This window comes from Leptopilina heterotoma, unplaced genomic scaffold (assembly GCF_015476425.1).
Source record: "Leptopilina heterotoma isolate Lh14 unplaced genomic scaffold, ASM1547642v1 Lhet_55, whole genome shotgun sequence".
In the NCBI taxonomy this organism is placed as follows: domain Eukaryota; kingdom Metazoa; phylum Arthropoda; class Insecta; order Hymenoptera; family Figitidae; genus Leptopilina; species Leptopilina heterotoma.
Window position 1 is genome coordinate 519,270 of NW_025111119.1, and position 26,821 is coordinate 546,090.

The following is a 26,821-nucleotide window of genomic DNA, read 5'->3' on the forward strand; positions in this document are numbered from 1 at the left end:
ATCAGTTACATAGAATTTACACACATATAAAGATTAAATTAGACAATTAGCGTAATTAGGTACACAAATGTTGCTTTATGCAGTTTCCCAACCCTTTATTATTAAATTTCTTGATCGCAACTACCCAACACTGTACTTTCGACAAAAGAAGACAAAAAAACTTGTCCATTGTCAATCGACCAATCAGAAGACAGCAAAATAAAGGCGTCGACAGCGCAACGACAAACAGTTTTCAAACCGTATTTTGTATATTTAAAAATGGAGATCGCTTTGCAACCGTCGCCGAATGGAAAAATTAAAGTGAGAGAACGTGTAAGTTTCAATTAAACTAAAAAAATTTGCAAATTAAACATTAAAATATAATTAGAATATTATGTTAGTGTAATGTGTTTGTAGTAATTAGAGTGTTGTAAGTGATAAAAACAGAGAAAAAGTGCATCGACAATGGAGGTTAGGATATATTATAATTGCTATGTTGTGTATATACAAAAAACTTGGCATTTATTTTTTTCAGAGAAATATAAAAACAAACAAAATTTGCATGCAAAACGCCGTGATATTGAAAATATTGTGACCGGCATTGGCATTTATTGTTTTTTCTTTTAGAGATAAAGGAAATTTTCTTTTCTTTTCAAATGAAATAAAGTATAATATATAGAAAACTTTTAGTTTGTCACTTTTTCTATTGCGCGCTTGTGACGCGGAATAAATCACAAAGATGTCAACAAACTTTAGGATCAACTTGAGAATTATTCGTTTGGCAGTAGAATATTTTAGTTTTTTTTTTTGCAGTAATCTCTTTTTTTATTTAATTAATTTAAGGGTAATGTAAATAATTTAGTGTAATTTTATTAATATTTTGTATCTTTAGCAGCGAAAAATTTTATTTTTTCTCAAACTTTTAACTTTGTGTAATGTGCATTTTCAAAATTACCGTTTTTAATTATTAATTAAATGAATTCGGTTTTTAATTATTTACTAATATTATTATTAGTTAATTAACAATTACCAGAAAAATTAGTTTTTGAAGTAATATTTTTTGATTAATATATTTTTAATCGAAACATTTTTCGCAGACATTCAATTATGTTTAAAATTTTTTTAAATTCTAGCCTAATTTTCAATTATTTTCAGAAATAATAAAATTATTCTCTGAAATTCAATTATTTTCAAAAATTTTTAATAAAATTCTTGGCAAAATTTCAATTATTTTCAAAAGTTTTCCTCAATTCAATGATTTTCAATATCTTTTGTTTTAATAAAATTTTCCAAAATAATTTAATTATTTAAATAAAATTTTAATAAAATTCTGTGGAAACATTTAATTATTTTCATAAATAATAGAAATTTCAGAGAAATTCAATTATTTACAAATTTTTTATAAATTTCTTCGCAATAATTCAATTATTTTTAATACAATTTTAATCGAATTTCTCGAAAAATTGAATTATTCTTAAAAATTTTATTGAAATTCGTCAAAAAATTCAATTATTTCAAATAATTTTGATAAAATGCTTTACAAGTATTTAATTATTTCCAATTCAATTTCAATTAAAATCCGGAAAAAAATTTAATTATTTTCAATAAAATTTTAATTAAATTCTTTGCCGGAAGTCAATTATTTTCAATTAAATTTAAATAAAATTCTTTAAAAAGAATTCAATTATTATATAATTTTGATAATTTTGATGAAATTCTTTATAAGAATTCAATCGAAATAATTTAAAATATTTTAATTGTTGAAAATATGAATTGTTGTTTTTTTTAAAACTCTGAAAAGAATTTAATTATTTTCAATTCTAGTCTTCTTGAATACAATTTTAATTAAATTCTTTGCTGGTAGTCAATTATTTTCAATTTAATTTTAATAAAATTCGTTAAAACGAATTAAATTATTATTATCATAAGTAATAAAATTCTTCGTAATAATTGAATTTTATTTTACAATTTTAATACAATTTTTCAAATTATTTTTAAAAATTTTATTAAAAATCGTCAAAAGAACTCAATTATTTAAAAATTAGTTGCTCAAATTCTTTATGAGAATTCAATTTTAAGAAATATTTAATTATTTAATAGATTTTTAATTTTATATTTAAATAATTGAATTTTCGTAGAATTTTCTAATAAAATTAATTTAAAAATGAATTTTATTAGTTAAATTTTTAGATAGTAATTTAATATTAAAAGCATTATAGCACGAATTTTCAAAAATAATTCAATTTTAGAAACGTTTCAAATTGAAATCTTTTTGAAAATTTGAATTCTCCATACTTTTAACTAACAAATTCTGTAGAATTATTTTTTTTTTGAAAAAGTCTGGAAAAATTTGTTCAAATTTAGCGTAAAATGAAAAAGAAATAAATTGAGGATTGTAAAATAAATAAAGAGAAAAATTATTCAATTATTGAAAATTTGTTTCTGCTTTGAAAACAAAAAAAAATGGATATTGAGAAATATTGTAAAATTAATTATTAAAAAAATAATAATATTGAGAAACTATTTTTTCTTTTTTGAAAATTAAAAAAAAATAAGAGTGAGAATGTGAAAAATTATTTGAATTCCTTTTAAAATTTGTAATAACGAGTAATATTGAGAAAATATTGTTTTTCTTTGTTCAAAGACTTCGCGACGAATGCTGGACAAAATGGATCTCGATGCAGAAATGGAGAACAAAAAACGCGAACTCAAAGAAGTTCGTGAGCAGAAGAAAAAATTACTTGAACTTCAAGATAAAACGAGTCTTAATTTAAAAGCAAATTCCAATTTGGAATCGCAATTAACGGAAAAATCAAAGCAACTCGATTTGTCCAATAGAAAAAGAGATAATCTTGAGCGTGAATTAATAACTGCAAGATCGGAAGCTGCAGGAATCAAGAGAATTTTGGGTAAGCGAAAAGCAACAAATTTAATTAAATTTCTAAAATAAAAATTTACCTAAATTTTTTTTTATATTTTAATTTTTTGTATTTTTATTACTTTGTATTTTTTATATTTTCTATTATTTGCATACTTATTTTTTGTATTTATTATTTTATATTTTATTTTATTTTATTTTTATTTCATTTTATTTTATTTATTTATTTTTTTTATTTTATTTTATTTTATTTATTTTTTTTATATTTTTTTTTTAAAGTATTTTTTTTCCTAATTTTACTATTTTTTCGTATTCTTTTCGCAAACTTATGGAGAAAAAAAAATTGTTGAAGAGAATGTTAAAAATATTTAAAAATTAAAATTGGTTGATAAAATATATTTGTCGATTATTAAAAAAAAAATAAAAAAAAAATTGAATACTAAATTTGACTAAATTATGTTTATTGCAGAATTGGAGAGACAAGAGAGACGAGAACTGGAAACAAGGGCATTGAACCTGATAAAGGGCGCAAAGAGAAAATGGGAAAATGCGGAAAAAGATAAAATTACTCAACTTAATAAACACATCGAAACGCAAACAACTCGAATTGCTGAGTTGTGCTCAAGTAACAATGATATGAGCGCCCGATTACAACGCGCCGAATCCGAATTAAAAACATCGGCTGCCGAATTGAAGAAACTCCGCTCATTTCAGGTATTTAGGTTCAATTTATTTTTTCTATTCAATAAATTTTCAAAAATAAACAATTATTTAACAAATTTTTTATAAAATTCCAAACAAGAATTCAATTATTTTCATAATTAATGAAACTCATCGAAGAATTTCAATTATTTTTAATACTATTTATTCTCACAAATCTTTGCAGGAATTTTATTATTTTTAAAAATTTTAATAAAATTCTTGGAAATAATTCAAAAAATTTTATAATTAAAAACTATAATTTTTACTACCTTTTATAAATGAAAAATACTTTTAGTAAAAAGTAAAGAACAAAAATTAGAAAATAGAGTCAAAATTAGAAAATTGAGAATAAAAATTAGGAGAAGAATAAAAGTTAGAAACAAAATATTAAAAATTAAAAATAAAGAATAAAAATTAGAAACTAAGGAATTGAATAAACAGTTTTAATAAAAAAAGAAAGAATAAAAATTAAAAACTAAGGAATTAAATAAACAGAGTTTTTAATAAAGAAAGAAATATTTAATTTTCAGGTTCAATATAAGGAGTCATTGGCAAAAATGCGCGAATTAAATCGTCAAAGTGCACAGGGAGTTGGCACTAAATTGGAGCAAATGGCGGCGCGTGCACATAATCAAATTGCCGAATTACGCACAAAACTTGAATTGGAAGTGGCGAAAACAAATGATTTAGAGAGTAAATTACGTGACGAGCAGGACTCGAATCATTGTCGGCAATCGCGATTAAATGTTGCATTGGAATTATCACAATCTGAACTTCGCGATTGTCAAGAACAATTGAGAAGTTTAAAGGCAACAATACCGGCGCGCGACGCCGAAATGGAAGAATTGAAAAAGGAATTAATTCAAAAGACCAGACAATTGGAAAATGCCGTTGTTAATGAACAAACATTCATCAGCATGCAGCAACAAATTGAAAGAATATGTGCTGAAAATGAACAATTGCGAAATCAACTCGAAGTAATTACATTAATTAATTTATTCTCATATCAAATGGAAAATTAAATTAATGACTCTTTGAAATTAAGACGATAAGAATATTTTTTTTTTTTTGGTAGATTATATTTTTTTTCGAGGCAAATTTAATGAATTTTGGATACTTTTTTTTTCTTCAGGCAACGAAATCAGATCTCAGCGATACTTTAATGAGTTTGGAGCAAAGGGAAACGATTGCTTTGAGTTTGGAACGAATCGAACAAGACAAAGCAACTTTGGAACTTCGATTGCGAAGTTCTTTGGAGAAAGAAGGTATTTAAATAATTTTACGATATTAAGCGAGGCTTCGCACTCATCTACTAAAACTTACTTTTTACTATTTTTTTTACGATTTGATACCTTTTTTTAAATTAAATCATTTAAAATATTTCAATTCCTTTGAAGAAATAAATATTTAAATATTTATTGGAAAATAATTATTATTCATACTATTAATATTATTATTGAATGTGATTTAATTTAGAAATTATGAAAAAATTAGTTGTTTGAAAAATTGTAATTAACATTTTTTTTCTAAAATTTTCATTCCAACAGAGGAACAATTGCGAAAGGTGAGCAATTTAGAAGAATTATTGCGAAGACTCGAGCACAGTGTCTCAAAATTGGAAACTGAGAATGCAACATTAAAGGCAATTGAACACGAGAAGCCAGTACCGTCAAAACGTTTAAGCACCAATTACAACAATCAAAATTATCATGATAAAAATATATCACAATTGGAACAACAAATACAAAAATTAGAGCAACAATTACAAACGGCTAATGAAAATTTGGCAGCTGAACAAAAAGTTGCAAAGCAAGCGCAAATTTCCCTGTGGAAAAAGGAGAAGGAATTGTCAGATGCAAATTTAGATAAAAGAATTGCAACGAGAGAGGCAAAAACGGCAGAGGAGAAAATTAAAACCCTACAGGAGGATAAGCATCGTTTATTGGAGAAATTGAAGAAAATGGAGAAGGACGAGGAGGATAAGTGCGCGAAATTATTAAAGGAAATGGAGAGCGCAAAGGCGTCATTGAATGAAATAACTCGTGAATCGTCACGTAATAAAATGCAAGCCGATTCAGCACAAAGGGTAAATAATATTTTTGAAACATTTTATTTTTTATTTTCGGGAATTCAATTATCTTCAATTATCTTCAAATCGAATTTTTTTTTTTTTTTTGAATTTCAACATTAAATTATTTAAAACTTTAATAATTTTTGAAAACATTTAAAAACTGATTGTTTGATTTTAATTGAAATTTCAAATAATTTTAATGTTAAACCCTTTGAAATTTAATTATTTCTAAAAATTATAATTGCAATTTTTTCAAAATGAAATTATTTTTTAGAATTTTTTAATAAAATTATTGAAAGCTTTAATAAGTTTTAAAGGAAAATGATATACATATTAGATAATAATTTTTTTTTAAATAAACATTAAAATATTATTATATACTTTTACGGAGATTAAAAGTATTAAAAAGATGTCAACTTAAAAACCTTTTAAATTATTTCTTAAAATTTCTGTTATAACGCTTCTAATATTGAATTATTTTTCAAAATTTTAACTGAAATTCTTTTTTAAATCAATTCTTTTTAGAATTCAACGATTATTGAATTATTTAAATACAGCAATTTTTGTAAAATTTAATTATTTTCCAAATTTTTAGTTACAATTCTTAAAAAAATACATTAATGTTCAAACTTAAAATGGTTTTAATTATTTTGAATGAATTTAATTAGAAAATTTAATGAACTTAGATTTTTGAAAAATTTTAATAATTCAAATTCTTCTGAAATTATTAAAATATTTTAATAAATATATTTAATCAATTATTAAAAATAATGGATTTTAGATTTTAGATTGCATAAATTTAATTATATTCAAAAGTAATAAAATTCTTCGCAAAAATTCAATTATGTTTAAAAATTTTTATAATTTCTCGTCAAAATTTAAATTATCTTTATAAATAATATAATTTTTGTCCGAAATTCAATTATTTACGAGAATTTTAATAAAGTTCTTGTGAAAATTTCAATTATTTTAAAAACTTTTCTTCAATTCAATTATTTTCAATATCTACAATTTTAATAAAATTTTCCAAAAGAATTCAATTATTTTCACAAATGTAATAAAACTTTTACAGGAATTAAAATTAAAATACAATTTTTGATAAGATTTTTATAAATTTCTTCGCATGAATTCAATTATTTTCACAAATAAAATTTTTCATCAGAATTCAATTATTTTAAAAAAATTTAATAAAATTCCTCGCAAGAATTTTTTTTACTCATCAAAGAATTTTAATTACTTTTAATAGAATTTTAAATGAATTCCTTAATAATTAGAATTTTAATAATTTTGATGAAATTCTTGAAAAGAATTGAAATTTTTTTTTTTAATTTTTGATAAAATGCTTTATGAGAATTCAATCGAAATGATTTAAAATATTTTAATTTTTGGAAATATAAATTGTTGTTTTTTTGTTAGAAAAATAAATAAGTATTTAAATATTTATTTAAGAAAAATTGTTCAAGTTTAGATTCAATTTATTTATAAATATATTCAATTATTCAAATTATTCAATTGAATATATTAAAAGAATTGTAGTGTTAATTTTGAAAAGGTTTTACATTAAAATCTTTGAAACTCTGAATTTTTCATACTTTTGTCTAACAATTCTGTAGAATTAATTTTTTTTGAAAAATTTTTATTGAATTTTTTTCGAAATTATTTGAAGGGTTTATTTTTTAATACATATTTAAAAGAAGAATTTCCGAACAATCGAAATTTCACGTAAAATTGAATTGTAAACAAATGTATTTGAAAATTCTTAAAGAATGTTTTTAAAAATTGTTAAAAATAATTGAATTGAAATGATGAAAAAAATTTTGAAGAAGTTACCCTGAAATTGTTTCTTGAAAAAATTCTAAATTTATTTCAGAATATTCTTTGTGCTATTTCTCTTACTTTTATACTTGAAAAAATTAATTTTGATAAAATATTCTTGAAATTTTGAGTAAATATTCCTTTATGCAGGCCTTTTATCTGCTAAAAATTTGAGTTCCCTTTATAGTACCGAGATTGATAGAATTGTTCTTTTCTTTATGTGAAAAAATTTTATTTATATTTTTAAGTAAAATGTTTTCTTGTTGAATTCGGACTGGTTATATTACTGTCAGTAATTGTTCCTTAATTTTTAACTTTGGTCCGTATTTTTAAATATTTTTCACTGATTCGAGGATAGAATGTCTCGATGATGATTATTATAAAATTAAATTTTTTCATTCTAGGCCTTAACCCAGTCGAATAAACAAATGGAGGAACTCCAGAATTCAAGTGCAGCCCTACGTCGTGAATTGGACGCGACCCGCAAGCAAATGCGTGGCAATCAAGACCGCACCGATTCATTGAAATCCGAGAATGAACGATTAAAATTACAAATAAGTAAACATAACGACACAGAAGATGAATTTGAAGTGAAACTCGAGAAATTACAAGAAGAAGTCAACAGCTATCATGTGAATAATGTTTTACTCAAAGAAACATGTACAGTTCTCGAGGAGCAATTAACCGACTACGAGCGTTTAACCAACGATCACGAGACACGTGAAAATACTCTAATACAAGAGAAAATGCGTCTGCAAAAGGAATTGGAATTAGCCGAGATTAATTTACGTGAGGCAAAAATAGCTCAGAATGAGGAGAAAACAATGCGATTAGTTGCTGAACGTGCAATTGAACGTTTAGAATCGGATGCCTCCGATATTGAGGGTGAACGTAATACATTGTCATCACAGCGCGATGAGTATAAAAAATTAGCACAAAAATTAAATGAGGAAATTGGTATTTTGACAATAAAGTGCGACACACTCGAGTGTGATTTATCGCAAACGCGTCGTTTACTCGATGTCTCGAAGGAGGAGGCGAGAATTGTTAAGGAAGAATCTTCGCAGCATTTAACGAGACTCCACGAATTGAAGGAAACGAATCATAATTTAATGGCTGATTTACAGGACACTGTGGATCAGGGGCATGAACTTAGGACTCGAGTGGCTGAACTCGAGGGTGTAATGGATGAAATGAGACAGTTTTATCAGGAAAGGGAAGTGAAGGCCGGAAGTACTTGTCAACAGCAGACAAAATTGATTGATTATTTACAGTTGAAACTAGAGGAATGCAGTAAGAAGAAGAAAGGTGTTTGCGACAAGATTTTTGGTTCGAAGAAGGAGAACGTCCCTCCTATGGCAGTTGGATCAGCAATGCCGGTCGGTTACCGCGAATTGGAGAACCAACTTGACAAGGAACGAGCGAAAGTAAAAGCACTGACGGAACAAATGTTGACGACAAAAACGGCGCAATTATCGTCGCCCGTACTTTCGGCGTCACCCGAGAAGAAATCCACCGACGTCACTGATTTAATGACCCGACATTTGTCGCTCCAACGAATGAAACACAATATTCCCCATCGATTCAATATAAGTTTGCCGATGCGAGCAGGAAAGTGTTCAGCTTGTCTCGATTCGATTCAATTTGGCAAACGGGCGGCAATTTGCAGCGAGTGTCAAATAATGACGCATCTCAAGTGTTCGGTGTCGGTGCCGGCAACTTGTGGCCTCCCTGGCGACTTTGCACGACATTTTGGCAAATATTCGCGAGACAGTCTTAATAGTCTGACGAGTCAGGGCGAAAGTGTGCGAACATTGGCGATTGATGAGCCCGATAAGCCGGAGCGTGATACGGATTATTTGATGGCGAATCAAAAGGAGAGAGTTGGTGATGAAGCGGTGACAATGGAGAGTTGGGTGAAGGTGCCGGGCAGAGGGAAATCGTGTTGGGAGAGGAAATACTTGAAATTGGAGAATGGGAGTTTAATGATTTATGAGCATCAGCCGAGTCCGGGTATGGTGGCGATTAGTCAATTGGAATTGCCGGAGAAAAATGGATTTATTATTAATGAATGCGTTGAGGTAGCCGATGTGGGGGGTACGGCGAAATCTGATTTGCCGTTTATCATTAGAGTTGAGCCGAATTCAGTGACAACGTGCTGGCCAACGGCGAGACTTGATATTATGACGCTCAGTCAATTGGATAAGAAGAATTGGCTTAAGGCGCTCAAGTCGCTTTCGAATACGGTCAAGATTGATAAGTATCAGACGGTGCTGAGACTGGAGAAGAATCAGGTGAGTTTGTTTTTTCAGGCTTCGTACTCATTTATTTATTTAATTAATAAATATTTAATATTTATTTACTCATCTAGTAAAATCTAAAGTTAACTACATTTTTTACAATTTGATATAATTTGAATACTTTTTTTTAGATTTGTGAATACTGAAAGATACTTTTTTTTTTAAGAAATTGGCACAAATTTAATTAAAAATTCGCTAAAAAGTTAAAATCAAAAAATTATTCTCAAAAATTTTAATTAATACAATTTTTTGAAATAATTGGAAAAATTTTAATAAAATATTTTGAAACAATCGGAAAAATTTTAATAAAACTTTTAGAAAAGTTTTATAACTTTCTTTTAAACGATTCAATTATTTACAAAAAATTATAGACATTAAATTATTTATTTCAAATATTTAAAAATTCAATTATGTATTTAATTAAAACACAATTTTCATAAAATTTTTCGAGAAGAAAAAACAAATATTTTAAAAGATTTTTATAAAATTCCTCGCAAGAATTCAATTATTGAAAAAAAAATTTAATAAAATTCTTTGTATGAATAATTCAATTCTTTTTCTAAATAATAAAATTCTTCTAAGGAATTCAATTATTTTAAAAAAATTAATAAAGATCTTCGCTAAAATTCAATTATTCTCGTAAATAATAAAATTATCTTCAGGATTCAAATATTTTTTTAAACAATTTTAATAAAAATTTTCATAAGAATTCAAATTTAAAAAAAATTTTTTTTTTAATTTTTCAAGAGAATTCAATTACTTTTGAAAAAAATGTTAATAAAATTTGCTGAAGGAATTCAACAATTTTTAAAAATTTTAACAATGTTTGTTAAAAGAATTCAATTATTTTGGAAAATTCTTATAAAATTCAAATTGAAATTACAAATTTTTCATAAAATAATAAAATTCTTTGCAAGAATTTCAAGTATTTTTAATGAAATTTGCAGAAAGAATTCAATTATTTCTTGAAGATTTTAACAAAATTCTTGAAGAGAATTCAATTATTTTCAAAAATCTTTATAAAATTCAAATTTCAATTTTGAATTCAAATATTTTCGTAAATAAAAAAATTCTTTTTAGGAATTTTATTATTTGCAAAATTTTTTTAAAAACTCTTAAAAGTAATTCAAAAAAGTATTAAAAATTTCTGTACAACAAAACAATTATTTTCAAAAATGTTTCAAAATTAAGTTTTCTATTTAAAACACATTTAACAGTTTCATAACATTTACAAAAAAAAAAATCAATTATTTAAAAAGATCTTTAAACAATTCTTTGCAAGAATTCAATTATTTAAAAAAAATTTAGTAAAGTTCTTCGAATGAATTCAATTATTTTTATAAATAATAAAATTCTTCTAAGGAATTCAATTATTTTTAAAAATTTTAATAAAGTTCTTCGTAAGAATTCAATTATTTTTATAAATTCTAATAAAAATTCTTTGTGGGAATTTTATTATTTTCACAAATTTTTATAAAACTCTCAGAAACAATTCAAAAATTTTTCATTTTAATTTCAAAATACAATTTTTTGAAACTAAATTTTCATAAAATATTCGAAAAAAATCAATTATTTAAAAAGTTTTTTATAAAATTCTTCACAAGAATTCCACTATTTTTTAAAAATTAATAAAGATCATCGTAAGAATTCAATCATTGTTATAAATATTTAAATATTTTTAAAGAATTTCTTTTTTTTAAACAGTTTAAAAAAAAATTTCAAAAGATTTCAATTATTTTTGAAAAATTTTTTTATAAAATTCAAATTTAAATTACAGTTTTGTTATAAAATAAAAAAATTCTTCGCAGGAATATCAATTATTTTTAAATTTTAATAAAATTTACGGAAAGAATTCAATTGTTTTTAAAAATTAAAAAAAAAAAATTCTTCAAGAGAATTCAATTATTTTCAAATTCACATTTGAATTTAAAATTCAAAAATTTTCATAAGTAATAAAATACTTTGCATAAATTAAATTATTTTTAAGACAATTTTAATTAAATTTCTTGAAATAATTTAATTAATTTGATAAATTTTTTGAAATTCAATTATTTAAAAGACAATTTTAATAAAATTTTTGAAAAAAATCAATTATTTAAAAAGGTTTTTATCAAATTCTTAGCAAGTATTTAATTACTTTAAAAAATTTAATAAAATTCTTCGTAAGAATTCAACTATTTTTATAAATATTAAAATTCTTCTCAGGAATTCATTTATTCTCAAATTTTTTGATAAAATTCTTTACAAGAATTCAACGATTCTGATAAATAATAATATAAAATTCTCTACAGGAATTAAACGATTTATAATATAATTTTAAATATAAATTCTCGAAAGAATTCAACTATTTTTAAAAATTTTAACAAATTTTGTCAAGAGTATTCCATTATTTTTGAAAATTTTTGTAATATTAAATTTCAAATATTTTCATAAGTGACAAAATTCTTCGCAGGAAGTAAATTATTGTTAATAAATAAAAATAAATAAAAAATAAATTATTAAAAAAAATAAATAAAAATAAATTATTGTTAATACAATTTTAATTAAATTCCTCGAAAGAATTTAATTATTATCGACAAATTTTTGAAATTCAATTATTTAAAATTATTTAAAATTTTCAAAAAAAAATCAATTATTTTAAAAAGATTTTTTAAAATTCTTCACAAGAATTCAGTGACAATTAAAAAAAAATTCAATAAAAATGTCTTTGTAAGAATACATTTTTTTAAAAATATTTGATGTCTATAATTTGTTTAGTAGAATTTAATAATTATTTTCAATACATTTTTAATTAAATTTCTTGAAAGAAATGAATTATTTTGAAAAGTTTTAATAAAATGCTTTGTAATAATTCAATTATTTCAAAAGTTTTCATAAAATTCTTTATAAGAATTAAATTTCAAGAAATATTCATAATTATTCAATAAATTTTGTTTTTGTATTTAAATAATTGAATTCTCGCTGAACTACGTAAAAAATTTTTTTATAAGAATTGATTTAAAATTGAATTTCAGTTAAAATTGTTCGATAGGAAAATTGAATATTTTTTTTTTCATTTTAAATTTTAAATTAAATTAAATGAAATTAAAAATTTCATTTTAATTCCAGTTGGACTTGAATTGCCTCGTTGAATTAAACGAGGAGGGAGTATTGTTGTTGGGCGCCGAGGAAGGTTTATATTCGTATCAATCGTCAAAGGCGCAGGTACTCACTGCAATTAGGGGAGTGAAGAAAGTTCATCAATTGACTCTTCATCCAAAATTGGGATTGGCGTTGATGATTGCCGGCGAGGATCGACAATTGGTCGCTTGCGATTTGAGACAATTGAAAAGTAATGCTGTCGCTGCTGAATGTTCACGGCCTGCAATTAATACTAAACCCGTTCTCACCGGTTCCGAAAGCTGTCATCTTTATCAAGTTCAGGGCGAGATGCTCTGCGCAGCGACAACATCACACGTCATGTAATTATTTTTTTTATATTAATTTTATTATTTTTAATAATTAATACACTCATTTTATCTACATTATTTATTTTATTATTTTTTCAATTTTATTCGTTCGGAAATTTAATAATTCAATTGGTAATTAATAATTTCAATTTTTCTTTTTACAGACTCCTTAAGTGGACCGTTAATGAAGATTCCGGCGAATTCATTGGAATTCGTGAACTCGAAACACAAGAGCCATGCAGTTGTGCCTTATTTTCGAGAAATATACTAATTGTTGGCTGTAATAAATTTTACCAAATAGACATGAACACTTATGAAATCGATGGTAAGTTGCAAGTGATAATATTCAAAATGGAGGATCCAATATGGATTTTTTGTTTCTTAAATTTTGTAAATAATTTTTCTTTTTAAATATACTTTCAATTTTAAAATTAATGTTTTGAAAATCATTGAATTGTTGCAAAGAATTTTATCAAAAAATTTAATAATAATTTACTTTCTCCGAAGAATTTTATTACTTAGAAAAATAATTGAATTCTCGGGAAGAATTTTGCTAAAATTTTTGAAAATTCTCATTAAATTCCTTTTGAAGAATATTTTTTAATTTTTTTTTGTAAAAAATAGAGTTTTTTTTTAACAATTTAAATTAATTATATTAAAAATAATATTTAATAATATTAAAATTTTATAAAATAATTGAATGCTATTGAAATTTTTTATAATGAATTAAGATAAAAATTGAATTCTTTCGTGAAATTTTTTTTAAAATAATTGAATTTTTACAACAAATTTTACTATTTATAAAAATAATTTTATTCTTACGAAGAATGTTATTTTCTTTTAAAGTAATTGAAATCTTGCGAAGAATTTTATTAAAATTTTTAAAATTAATAAACAAGAATAATTAATTAGTAAATTAGTTTATAATTGAATTTATTTAAAGTTCGAGTCTGAAATTATTCAAAAATTCATATTTGAAATTAAATAAAATTATAAATTAGAATTGGATTTAGAAAAAAAAAGATTATATTTAATTTAATATAATAAACATTATAAAAATATATAGAAATATATTATTTGAAGATATCTTTAAAAAGATAGGAAGGAAAAAAATATTTTAACTTATTTTATAGAGAGAAAAAAAATAGAAAAACAATTTTAATGTTAAATTTAATTTACTAGATTTTCCTGAAGAGGATGACAATTCGATTAAGGCTGCGCTCATGGGTGTTGCTAGACTTGGAATATTTCCCGTTTGCGTTCTCGATGTATCGAGTAATTCACAATACGTTGAATTATTACTTTGCTACAACGAATTTGGCGTTTTTGTCAATGAAAAAGGACAGAGGACGCGGAACATTAATCCAAACTGGAGTCATCTTCCGTTTGCATTTGGTAAATATTTTTTTAATTCAAAAATAACTTTCAGTTAGTAAACTCCATTCTTTTTGTCAGAAATAGTAATTCTTTTATTTTATTTATTTTCATATTTTCAATAAATTAATATTATTTTTATTCCATTTTAAATAAATTGAAATTATTTCCATAATATTTTGAATAAATTGTAATTATTTCCATAATATTTTGAATAAATTGTAATTATTTCCATAATATTTTGAATAAATTAAGAAAAAAATTTTTTACAGCTTATCGCAAACCGTATTTGTTTATTGTACACTTCTCGTCAGTGGAAATAATAAAAATAGATTCCGATTCATTTAAATCGTACTCGAAGAAATCGGAAAGAACATTGTTGGAGTTTAATAATCCACGTTATTTGGGTTTGGCTGGTACCAAAGGTGTTTACATAACTGCTGTTAATACCGTTCTTGAATTGCTGAAAATTGAGGGAAATTCATTGATACGACATAGTGACAGTCTCACAAGTATAGACACATTGTAAGTAACAATTTATCATTTCTTTCTCCATTTTTTGTCTTATTTTGAATAATTTAATTTAGAAATTCCAAAAAAATTTGTTTCTTGAAAAAATGTAATTAAAATTTTTTTTAAAAATAATCGTATTTCCGAAAATAATTTTAAAAAATTGAAACAGTTGAAAATTTCGTCTTTTCAAGATAATTAAATTCTCGAAAATAATTTTATAAATTTAAATATTTAAAAGTCTTTTGAAATTTTATTGAAATAAATTTTCCATTTGAAAGAATATATAATTTTATTATTTTTAAAAATTGTTTTAAAATATAATTGTATTTTTGAAGAATTATATTTCGAAAAATTATATTTTAAAAAAAATATAAATATAAATAAAAAATACTTTTTGTATTAATAAACAAAACAAAAGTTCAATTAAATCAAATTTTCTAATAAAAATAATAATTTCCAGATGTCAAAATGAGGACAGCACGTCTGAATTCAGTTTTACGTCGAGTCTGATGGACGTTCTCGAGAGTCAAGGGAGAAAGGTACATTTTTCTAATGTATCTAATCATTAACACAAAAAAAGTCATTAAATTACTAATTTTTCTAAATCAAAGTAGTAGAATTATAAATTAATGAATAATACACTTTACGATAAGTTTTTATTGTATAAATTCTTCGATAAACTTGATTTTCATCGATTAATCGTAACGACTTTTGAGAAAAACTTTAGTTTAATTAATTCTATATCATGCATTCAATTTAATACATAAAGAAAGAAGTAACTAATCTCATTTTTAACTAATTGATAAATTTTGATTAAAAGAAAAGAAAGAAAGAAGAAAAAGATCTCTCCGTAAATAGTTCGTTTTGATTAGTGTTCAAAAATATTTCTTTTCCATTTGGTAAAATTTTTAATTTATTTCTTTTTATAATAATTTGACTGGCGAAAAACTTAAAAGAAAAATACGTTGGTATTTAAGTATTATTTAAAAGAGCTTGCCATATTGATATTGTTTTTTTTTTGTTTTTTTTCTCGTTTAGTATTATCAAGCTTTTAGATAAGTTTTTCTTTGTATATTCTAGAAATATATTTAAATTTTTTTTCAGTCAGGAAATAAGTTATTTTAAAATAGAAAAAAGAAATAAGTATAATATTTAGAAATAATTTGGCTAAGAAAATAGGAAAATAGAATTTCTTCAATTCAGTAGAATTGAAATTTCTTTTTTATAGTAAAATATGTGTACAATGCTAATATATTTTTTGTGTAAACAATATTCTTAAAAAATCCTGTATTTTGATCGTGAATACCGTTTATTGATTCAGGATTTTGTTTGATTCTTCAGAAAAAAGGAAAAAATAAATAAAAAAACTGATTTTTCTAATATAAAAAAAAATTTGTGGTTTTAGCAATATTTACTTTTTCCTAAAAAGTATATTTCGGGTTTGAATATTTTTTTCTTATGATTCAGAATAATTATTAATAACTATGTTAGTTGTGTTGTCGCTATAAAAAATAACTAATATTATTTTTTGTAAGTTGGTTACTCAACTGAGAGCCAACTCTATTTTATTTATTTAACAAGTAGAAGTACAAAAATTTCAGTTTTCATAAATATTTTATCGATGAGTAGTCATGGAGATTTCAGACAATTTTTATTAGTCATTTTTATTAAAACTGGGTCACAATTTTCTGCTTGATATATTAAATAATTCGATTGATTTCTTTTACAAATTTTATATTCTTCTATAGTAGTACATTTTTCTAAGTCTGTCTTGTCAATCGGACATCGGTGCGTATTCAGTTTCCGTTTGTAAAATATATTCGTGGTTTCTTACATTAATAATAATAATTATATCATTTGATCCTTTTAGTATACTCGTTTCTTCATAATCTTCTTTAAATCGTGTAGACATATAATTCGCATGTTCCTTTAAAATCTTCAACATTTACTGTAATGTTGGTCCACTTCGTCATATTTATTTCTCTAATTATTAATATCCTATTCGTCATAATATTCTTGATACCTTTTTGATTCATTTCGTTATATTTGTTTCCTTTATTGATTCGTATTTTATCATTCAGTCCTACTGGAATATCCTATTCGTCATAATATTCTTGATACCTTTTTAATTCATTTCGTTATATTTGTTTCCTTTATTGATTCATATTTTATCATTCAGTCCTACTGGAATATCCTATTCGTCATAATATTCTTGATGCCTTTTTGATTCATTTCGTAATTCGTTATATTTGTTTCCTTTATTGATTCATATTTTATCATTCAGTCCTACTGGAATATCCTATTCGTCATAATATTCTTGATGCCTTTTTGATCCATTTCGTTATATTTGTTTCCTTTATTGATTCATATTTTATCATTCAGTCCTACTGGAATATCCTATTCGTCATAATATTCTTGATACCTTTTTGATCCATTTCGTTATATTTGTTTCCTTTATTGATTCATATTTTATTATTCAGTCCTACTGGAATTGAAATCCTGATTAAAGTTTTTCTTTAGTATACGTATAAATAAATTCATAATTAAATATAATATAAGTGAATTCAAAGAAACATTATAATATTTCGCATCTTGCGAAAACATACCTTTTTGTAAAATTCATCTTTTGGAAAGTCTGCGATTCTGAAGTACTTCTTTTCTTTGATAATTTATGTTTTAAGTATCAACATAACCTCTGCAGTAGAGGTTATCTGTCCATATTTGTTGAATTCAAGAAGACTCTTCTTGGTTGAATTTCAGGTACTTTTTCTCTTAACCTGACGAGAAACATTTTCTTGTTCTATTCGACCTATTGAACCTAGTTGCTAGATACATTTTCTGTAATAAAACTCAAGGAATAAAAATTATCATTAGGAAAGAAAATATTTACTACAATTTACAATTGTACCATATTAGTATGAATATGGTCAATTAGGTCTGTAACAAATAAAAAGTATTAATTGTGCACAATTTTTTTAGTAAAACAATAAATGTAAGACTACCTTAGTGAAACTCGATGTTTCTAATTCTAAAAATTCTAATATATGGAAAAAACACCTATACATTTTTTATATCAGCAAAGGTTCATTTTTGGGGTATGTAAATCATTTCTATTAAGGTATACGTTACCTTCGGTCGGTAAAACAGTTTATTAACACAAATTTGACCGTACCAACAGTTGATAATGTAGCAATAAATATTGCCTCCTATAGTAAACTATTACTGACTAAAGGTAATAATTTCAGGAAAACATACCTTTTTCAGGTTCTGAAACTCTTGCATCTGCAATAAAAAGACATAAAATTTTAGTCATCACTGTTAATGATAAATTGATTAGGTTATAGTTAGGTTTTTTTGCACACCTCACACTGACTTATTTTCTGATTTACCGACTGTTAATAATATAGATAATAAAATTTTTTTCTTTGCCTTACCAACATCTGATAGTGTAGCAATATGTATTGTCAACTAATGTCAAACAATTAATTAAAAGTAATAATTTTAGGAAAACATACCTTCTTCATTGTCATCTAGTAACTCATGTAAAGATTCAATATCTGCAATAAAAATTTGAACGATGTCATTCAGATAATAATAAATATTACATAAATTATAAGAAGTATAATTATCATTAAATTATCATTCTTTAAAAAAAAAACTTTTAATTTTCGAAGTACCTAGTTAATTTAATGTTATTAATTTCGTTAACGTACCTGAGATATCGGATATCTTTGCCGAAAGATCTGCAACATTCAATAAGTGATTCTATATTAGAAGATTTACTATTCTAAAGTACGAAAAAAGTTTTATAATTTTGTTGATTACTTGTTGATCGTACCTGGCACAATCTTTGTCTTACCACGTCTTAGTTCCTTTCCTTTGGCGTTATCTCCCTCTTCTATTGTAACAAGAAAAATTCTATTATTTATTTACGGTCATTGTAATATCGCATTCGTACATTAATGTACTTAAAGTAATTAATAATCTAGTTCTAAACAATTAAGAGCAAACATTAGGATGCATTATTAATAGATTAAATAGATTAAATGTTAACAACCAACCTGATGATTTTCTTTTATCCTCATTGGAAGATTTTAAGATACGCATAATTCTTCTTCTTTTTGCTTGATGACTAGTAGATGGACCGTCTGTAACATGTGTAAATTAATTATTATATTAAAAAAAATCATCTTCCCATTTCTGAAAAAAGTATTTAAAATTTTAGGGATATTGCGCAAAATAAGTTTACTTTAATTTATATGTACTGTAACCGGTTGTGTTACGTTATGTGACTACAATGGTTGTGCTGTATGATATATGATATGCTATTGCTATATTGTATAACCCATCATTTAATATAATTAAAGTTAAAGGGACTAGAGTAAACAGTACCAAACAGTATCGTAGGGTACTTAATTGATAATATTTTTAACGTACCTGAGAGATCGGATGAATCTGACCTACGATAATTAGGATCTGCAACATTCAATAAGTGATTTTACTAAAAGATTTACTATCTTAAAGTACAAAAGAAGTTGTATAATTAATATCCTACGTGGCATATCTGCTTTCTTATGAAGTCTTCGGCTTCTTCGTACAGATACATCCGGTGAAACTATTGCGACAAAAAAATTCTATTATTATAGAAGGGCTCGAACTAGGTCCGTAAACCCCGTAAAATGTTTATTAATCTTCAAAAGCAAATAAAAATTTAGTTAATAGATATACCGTTTTCGGAATCTGTAACAAAAATTAATAAATATCAGAAACTATTATATGGAAATTTTGTGATTTATCATATACTGAAAAATTCGGATGTCCAAAGTAAAAACATAGTAAGCACATCGTTCGTAAGGTCATTTGTGTGATAATTAAATTTTGTACCTGAGGAAGCAACAGACGAATCACCTTGGTCGCCTACGTAAGGTATTCCAATTTTTTTTCCCTTTGATTTTTTCCCTTTACCTAATACAAAAACCATTAATTGTTTTCGATTAAAAAAACGAAGCCTTCAATATATATTATTATAAAAAGGAAAAATTAAATTTTTTTTGAATAATATATAGATCATTCCCTATATAAGCATTTATCAACATTTGATAACTCTACACTCCTCAATAAGAGCTTTAATGTAAGAAAGACTTTCTTGCGAGTCATTTAATTATATTGGTTATTTCTATAACCTACCTAACACATTGGATGTAGGATCATCATCTGTAAAATTTATGAAATATTATTTGCGGTAACTATTAGTATTAAAAAATACAAAATTTGGAAAATGTAATACCAAATCACAGTTGTAATTTTGCTTACAAATAGTACAATAAATAATTTCTTTAGCATACCTGAGATCGGCTCGGTTTCTGTAACATTAGTGAAGTGAAAATAAAAAACACTGCGTTAGGACTAATAAAAATGATGATAGCAAATCTGCCAGTTGTTAATTGACTGAAATATTAGATAATTTCTGCAACCTACCTGGTGCATATTTGGTGCGACTTTTAACACTTTTTGGTTCCTTACCAATTAATGGAAATTCTGCAACAATTATAAATTATCGATTATTTTATTATTTTACAAGGTGTTACTCAACCCTGAAATTTTTGACAACCTAATATTTTGTCTTATTGCAAAGTAGCAATATGTATTGTCAAACAATTAATTAAAAGTAATAATTTTAGGAAAACATACCATTTTCATTGTCATCTCGTAGCTCATGTAAAGATTCAATATCTGCAATAAAAATTTGAACGATGTCATTCAGATAATAGTAAATATTACATGAATTACAAGTGTAAATTATCATTCTTTTTAAAAAAGACTTTTAATTTTCGAAGTAGTTAATTTAATGATATTAATTTCTTTAACGTACCTGAGATATCGGATATCTTTGCCGAAAGATCTGCAACATTCAATAAGTGATTCTATATTAGAAGATTTACTATTCTAAAGTACGAAAAAAGTTTTATAATTTATCTATGTATTACTTACAAGAGAAATTCTATTATTATTTATTCATGGTCATTGAAATATCGCAATCGTACATAATGCACTTAAAGTAATTAATAATCTAGTTCTAAACAATTAAGAGCAAACATTAGGCTGCATTACACAGGCACACAAAAAAAAAAAAGTGTCGTGGCCGAGACACTACAGTAGTATATTCCCATGTATTTTTGGCCGCTGAATCCGAATCTGAAGTCCGAATGCTCAAATTGGTTCTTTTTTATGAGTTATACTCAAAAAACGACTCAAAACACGAATTTGAACCAAAAAAATTAAAAATTTTTTTTGTGACATGACAATAGCATATTTCCATGTATTTTTTCCCGCTGAATCCGGATTCGAAGTCAGAATTGACAGATGTGCTCAAAATTATGAGCTACACTCAAAAAACGACTCAAAAAACCGAATTAAAATGACGAAAATGAAAAATTTTTTCTGTGACACTGCAAAAGTATATTCCTATGTATTTTTTCACGCTGAATCCGAATTCGAAGTCAAAATAGACAGATTTGCTCAAAATTTTGAGATAAACTCAAAAAACCACTCAAAAAAAGACTCAAAAAACCGAATTAAGATGAAAAAATTTTTTTATGACACTACACTACTATATTCCCATGTACTTTTTCCCGCTGAATCCGAATTCGCAGTCAGAATTGACAGATTTGCTCAAAATTTTGAGATAAGCTCAAAGAACTGATAAAAAAGCGATTTAAAATAAAGAAATGGAAATTTTTTGCTATGACACTACATTACAGTATTTCCATATCGGATCTCGCATTTAAAGTCAGAATTGACAGATTTCTGACTGATTTGCTTAAAATTTTGAGATATACTCAAAAAACTGATAAAAATGTAATTTAATATGAATAAAGGAAATTTTTTGCTATGACACTACAAGTGGCTCAAAATTTTGGATTTCATTAAAAGTGCTCAAAAACATGCATGCTTGTACCTGTAACCAGGGTTTGAGTTCTAAAAAATTTTATGTTATTCTGATAATTCTAACATCGAGTTTGTATTCAGCGTATATAAAATTCATGGCAATACACTACAGAATACCAAAAAAATGAACTCTTTTGCATTAAATTATATTTTGAGCATTTTTGGATTTAACTTAAAATTTTGAGCCAATTTAATAATTTTAACTTTGAATTTAGAAGAAGATGTAAAAACATGACAATATACTAATGTAGTGTACTAGCAATGAAAAGTAGAGTTTCTTGACTTTAATTTTTGTAACTTAACAGATTTTCTTGTGTGTCTCAAAATTTTGAGCCATTAGAATGGAAATACTGGAAATACTGTAATGTAGAAATACTGTAATGTAGTGTCATAGCAAAAAATTTCCATTTCTTTATTTTAAATCGCTTTTTTTATCAGTTCTTTGAGCTTATCTCAAAATTTTGACCAAATCTGTCAATTCTGACTGCGAATTCGGATTCAGCGGAAAAAAGTACATGGGAATATAGTAGTGTAGTGTCATAAAAAATTTTTTCATCTTAATTCGGTTTCTTGAGTCTTTTTTTGAGTGGTTTTTTGAGTTTATCTCAATATTTTGAGCAAATCTGTCTATTTTGACTTCGAATTCGGATTCAGCGTGAAAAAATACATAGGAATATACTTTTGCAGTGTCACAGAAAAAATTTTTCATTTTCGTCATTTTAATTCGGTTTTTTGAGTCGTTTTTTGAGTGTAGCTCATAATTTTGAGCACATCTGTCAATTCTGACTTCGAATCCGGATTCAGCGGGAAAAAATACATGGAAATATGCTATTGTCATGTCACAAAAAAAATTTTAATTTTTTTGGTTCAAATTCGTGTTTTGAGTCGTTTTTTGAGTATAACTCATAAAAAAGAACCAATTTGAGCATTCGGACTTCAGATTCGGATTCAGCGGCCAAAAATACATGGGAATATACTACTGTAGTGTCTCGGCCACGACACTTTTTTTTTTTTGTGTGCCTGTGTTATTAATAGATTAAACGTTAACAATCATCATGATTGTAAATTTTAAAAGCTATGAATTGAAAGATGCATTAATAAGTCACTGTTATAGAGCACCTGTCGATTTTCTTCTATCCTCTTTGGAAGATTTTAAGAAACGCGTAATTTTTCTTATTTCTGCTTGATGACTAGTAGATGGACCGTCTGTAACATGTGTAAATGAATTATTATATTAAAAAAAATCATCTTCCCATTTCTGAAAAAAGTATTTAAAATTTTAGGCATATTTTAACGTACCTGAGACTTCGGATGAATCTGACCTAAGATAATTAGGATCTGCAACATGAATATTCAATAAGTGATTTTACTAAAAGATTTACTATCTTAAAGTACAAAAGAAGTTGAATAATTAATATCGTACGTGGCATATCTGCTTTCTTATGAAGTCTTCGGCTTCTTCGTACAGATACATCCGGTGCAACTATTGTGACAAAAAAATTCGATTATTATAGCAAAAGACGAATCACCTCCTACAACAATTGACGTTTGATATAATGTAATAGAGCTACTTTTTTATTGAGAAAGTAAGAATAAATAATATATCGTTAGCCATGAAATTAACAGAAGTGCTAATAAGTAATTCTTGCAGTCATACCTTGGTCGCCTACTTGAGGTATTTCAATTTTTTTCCCCTTTGGTTTTTTCCCTTTACCTAATACAAAAACCATTAATTGTTTTCTATTAAAAAAAAGGAAGACTTCTATATATTACTATAAAAAGAAAAAATTAAAATTTTTCTGAAAAATAATTTTAATTAAAAACTATTAACTAAAATACAGTCAACTCTCGATAAGACAAAGCGCGATAACTCAAAGTAATTCTTGGCTCCCGGTCATTCCCTATATATAAGCATTCATCAACATTTGATAACTCTAAATACTCCTCAATAAGAGCTTTAATTTAAGAAAGACTTTCTTGCGAGTCATTTAATTATATTAGTTATTTCTATAACCTACCTATCACATTGGATGTAGGATCATCATCTGTAAAATTTATGAAATATTATTTGTGATACCTATAGTATTTAAAAATACAAAATTTGGAAAATCTAATACTAAATCACAGTTGTAATTTTGCTTACAAATAGTACAATAAATATTTTCTTTAGCATACCTGAGATTGGTTCGATTCCTGTAACATTAGTGAAGTGAAAATAAAAAACACTGCGTTAGGACTAATAAAAATGTTGATAGTAAATCTGACAGTTGTTAATTGACTGAAATATTAGATAATTTCTGCAACCTACCTGGTGCATATTTGGGGCATATTTATAAACTATCACTTATTTTGTTATTTTACAAGGGGTTACTCAACCCTGATCGACAACCTAATTAGGTTGTTTGTTAGGAACAAATTGTCTAAATTTATTTAATAAAATCATAGTTTCTGAAGAGGACAGCTTTGCTGTTATAAATGTTAAAGGAATTGTTTTAATTTTTCCATTGGACTCGGAGTGATCGTTGACTTTAATACTTAATTAAATTGAAAACCGAGTGATAGAATAATCATTATATTATTAATTTTTTCTAAATCAATATATTATTTATCGAAAAGCTTATTAAAAATGCTACCGTGTACTATACTGTTTGTATCGAAACTAAAATGGTTCAAATTTGATATAAATTCATTTATAATTAACGACATTAAATGGAAAGATATTGTATTTTATAACAATAACATACCATTTTCAGTATCCTCAAGTTTTCCTATACAAAAATAAAGAGAATTATTAATTTTCAAAATTAGAAAAAAAAATTCTTTACAAACATAACATACCAGCTTGAAAATCATCCACGATTGCTGTAGCAAATAAAGGGAATTATTAATTTTAGAAATAATTTCTTTGTCAAGTTTAACAATATATTTATATCAGATAAAACGTACCGTCGAAATCAGAACCAAGATCTATAATAAAGTTTTATAGTTACTTCTTATTAAAAAGTATGTAAATATTGATGTTGGAGGGGATTTCAATAAGGAGGTTTTTAAGGCGAAAATTTATTTTGTGGTCAAAAGCATATGTGTAGGATAAAAATTGATATAATGTAAATACCTTCATGGATATTAATTCCAGCATCTATAAGTAATTAATTTTTGCTATTAGAATAGATTTGTTATATTGACATTAATTAGAAAAATTAGAAAAAAAAACATGTTACTGTTAATTATATTGGCAAAACGTACTTTCAAAATCACTTCCCAGAGAGAATGATGATTCGGAATCTGAAATAAAATTCAATGCGGATAATAATTAAAAATAGTTTCATTCGGGTCCTCGGGAATTCAAAAATCACATTTTTTAAAAAAAATGTCATTCAGTATGTATGTGGGTGTGTAAACATTAAACTTTCGTAAATATCTCGACATTATGAAGAACTTTTAGGGATGTTTTTTAAAATTGTTTTTTGCATAAAAAGTAATTGATAATAAAAGGTCAATTTAATAAAAGGTCGCAAATTATGAAAATAATAAAAATTTGTTATTTAAACATACCAGACTGACTTCCGTCTTTTTTCGGCTTTCCAGTACATTCAACATTAATGCTAATTGACAGAAGGAGGAATGTGATGATACAGTAGCCGAGTGATATTCGAGTAACCATTTTGTTAATTTTAAGGATGATTGGTTATGAATTAGTTATCAATCTATGTAGACAAAAAAAAAATTTATAAATTATTATTGAAAATCAAGTCTAATTTAAAAATTTATAATATATACTTAATAAATATTATATTTTTTAATTATATTAATTATTGGATATATTGCGCCTCGTTCAACACGAGGCGAGTGATCCGAGAAATATTGTATATAAGTTAAATTCAAAATAATACTATTGAAAAAAATTTTTTCAAAATATGCGCAAATTAACGAGAATCATAATGGTAAATTAAAAATAATAAATGATAATAGAAATAATAATAAATTTTTTCACCAAAACTGAAGTGAAATCTTCGTGGTATTTGTATTTTTTTGGAGTAAAAAAAAGATTAATCGCTGCCTGCTTTTATACTCCTGTACAATCGTTCAACATTGCAATAAAAATATAGAAAAAAATGTTCAATACATTTTCTTTCTCCGAAGATATAGAGAATAATAAATTCTAGAACTATAGATAGCAGGAACTGAAATATTCTATTTTTTACAAACAAAATTTATAATATAAGCATATATATATATATATATATTTAAATGAATATATTTAAATGAAATAATTTTTAGTTCAAGTATAAAAATATATTAACTTCTTAATTTATAAATGTTACAAAAGTAATGAAACGAGTTATAACAGGATTTTTATAATTTTCTATTTCTATTATTATAATTATTTTTAACAGATTTTTAATACTATTATTTGTATTTTGTATTTTTTAGCATATTGAAAAATAAATTATAAAGAAAACTTTTTAATAGTAAATTTAATATTGTAAATGATAGATAAGCTTAAAAATATTATTAAAATTATATATAGTTTACGTTTATTTAAATAATGCATTAAAAATTTAAAAAAATTTAACAATGATGTTTTTAAATTTTTAAAACAATTAAAAAAAGGCCTTTGTAAAATTTTTTTGAAAATTTGTTTCCACTTTGGTTATAAAACTGTGGAATAAAACATTCTAATAGATAATTTTGAGTAATAAAAATTTAATGTTGCAAAAATATTTCAAAAATGCAGAAAGAAATATTTCTGTAATAATTTCAATGCGCTGATAAATATTTTGAGTCGTAA

The 26,821-nt window shown here is 24.8% G+C and overlaps 2 protein-coding genes across 8 annotated transcripts; one reads left to right on the top strand and one right to left on the bottom strand.

Annotated features, from left to right (window-relative positions):
• The first annotated feature begins 204 nt into the window (after positions 1-204).
• LOC122508649 (citron Rho-interacting kinase-like) lies at positions 205-16,473 on the top strand. 2 transcript variants are annotated; one of them, XM_043622119.1, is made up of 12 exons: positions 205-312; positions 2,624-2,888; positions 3,327-3,571; positions 4,090-4,536; positions 4,692-4,824; positions 5,107-5,645; positions 7,850-9,739; positions 12,854-13,206; positions 13,359-13,519; positions 14,377-14,589; positions 14,841-15,093; positions 15,542-16,473. In XM_043622119.1, the coding sequence occupies exons 1-12, from the start codon at positions 259-261 to the stop codon at positions 15,648-15,650; spliced, it is 4,662 nt and encodes a 1,553-aa protein (XP_043478054.1). In that variant the 5' UTR covers positions 205-258; the 3' UTR covers positions 15,651-16,473. The 2 variants fall into 2 exon arrangements, with proteins under 2 accessions (XP_043478054.1, XP_043478055.1); XM_043622120.1 differs by having other exon boundaries at positions 257-450.
• Positions 16,474-17,103: 630 nt separating this feature from the next.
• Positions 17,104-26,177, bottom strand: LOC122508650. Of its 6 annotated transcripts, none has more exons than XR_006302257.1 (28): positions 26,024-26,177; positions 25,585-25,736; positions 25,276-25,314; positions 25,145-25,168; positions 24,976-24,996; positions 24,868-24,891; positions 24,774-24,797; positions 24,205-24,222; positions 24,048-24,074; positions 23,687-23,743; positions 23,453-23,512; positions 23,329-23,367; positions 23,149-23,235; positions 20,954-20,983; positions 20,773-20,814; positions 20,560-20,619; positions 20,427-20,444; positions 20,269-20,295; positions 19,966-20,046; positions 19,810-19,821; positions 19,637-19,696; positions 19,519-19,557; positions 19,143-19,229; positions 18,941-18,979; positions 18,795-18,824; positions 18,597-18,638; positions 17,688-18,363; positions 17,104-17,566 (listed from the first exon to the last, which is right to left on the bottom strand). XR_006302257.1 is itself a non-coding variant. In XM_043622121.1 (27 exons), exons 2-27 carry the CDS (start codon positions 25,691-25,693, stop codon positions 18,323-18,325), a joined length of 1,158 nt encoding a protein of 385 aa, XP_043478056.1. In that variant the 5' UTR covers positions 25,694-25,736; positions 26,024-26,177; the 3' UTR covers positions 17,687-18,322. The 6 variants fall into 6 exon arrangements, 1 of the variants encoding a protein (XP_043478056.1); XR_006302256.1 differs by having other exon boundaries at positions 17,104-17,468; positions 18,920-18,979; XR_006302254.1 differs by having other exon boundaries at positions 17,104-17,563; positions 18,920-18,979.
• Positions 26,178-26,821: the final 644 nt, after the last annotated feature.

Bases quoted from the DNA above. Each gene is read 5' to 3' on its own strand.
- LOC122508649 (XM_043622119.1), top strand. From the start codon at position 259: ATGGAGATCGCTTTGCAACCGTCGCCGAATGGAAAAATTAAAGTGAGA. The intron at 4,537-4,691 runs GTAATTACATTA...TTTTTTCTTCAG, and splicing joins AATTGCGAAATCAACTCGAA to GCAACGAAATCAGATCTCAG. The intron at 13,520-14,376 runs GTAAGTTGCAAG...TTAATTTACTAG, and splicing joins GAACACTTATGAAATCGATG to ATTTTCCTGAAGAGGATGAC.
- LOC122508650 (XM_043622121.1), bottom strand. From the start codon at position 25,693: ATGGTTACTCGAATATCACTCGGCTACTGTATCATCACATTCCTCCTT. The intron at 24,798-24,867 runs GTATGTTATGTT...ATTTTTGTATAG, and splicing joins CGTGGATGATTTTCAAGCTG to GAAAACTTGAGGATACTGAA. The intron at 23,513-23,686 runs GTATGACTGCAA...TTGTCACAATAG, and splicing joins ACCTCAAGTAGGCGACCAAG to TTGCACCGGATGTATCTGTA.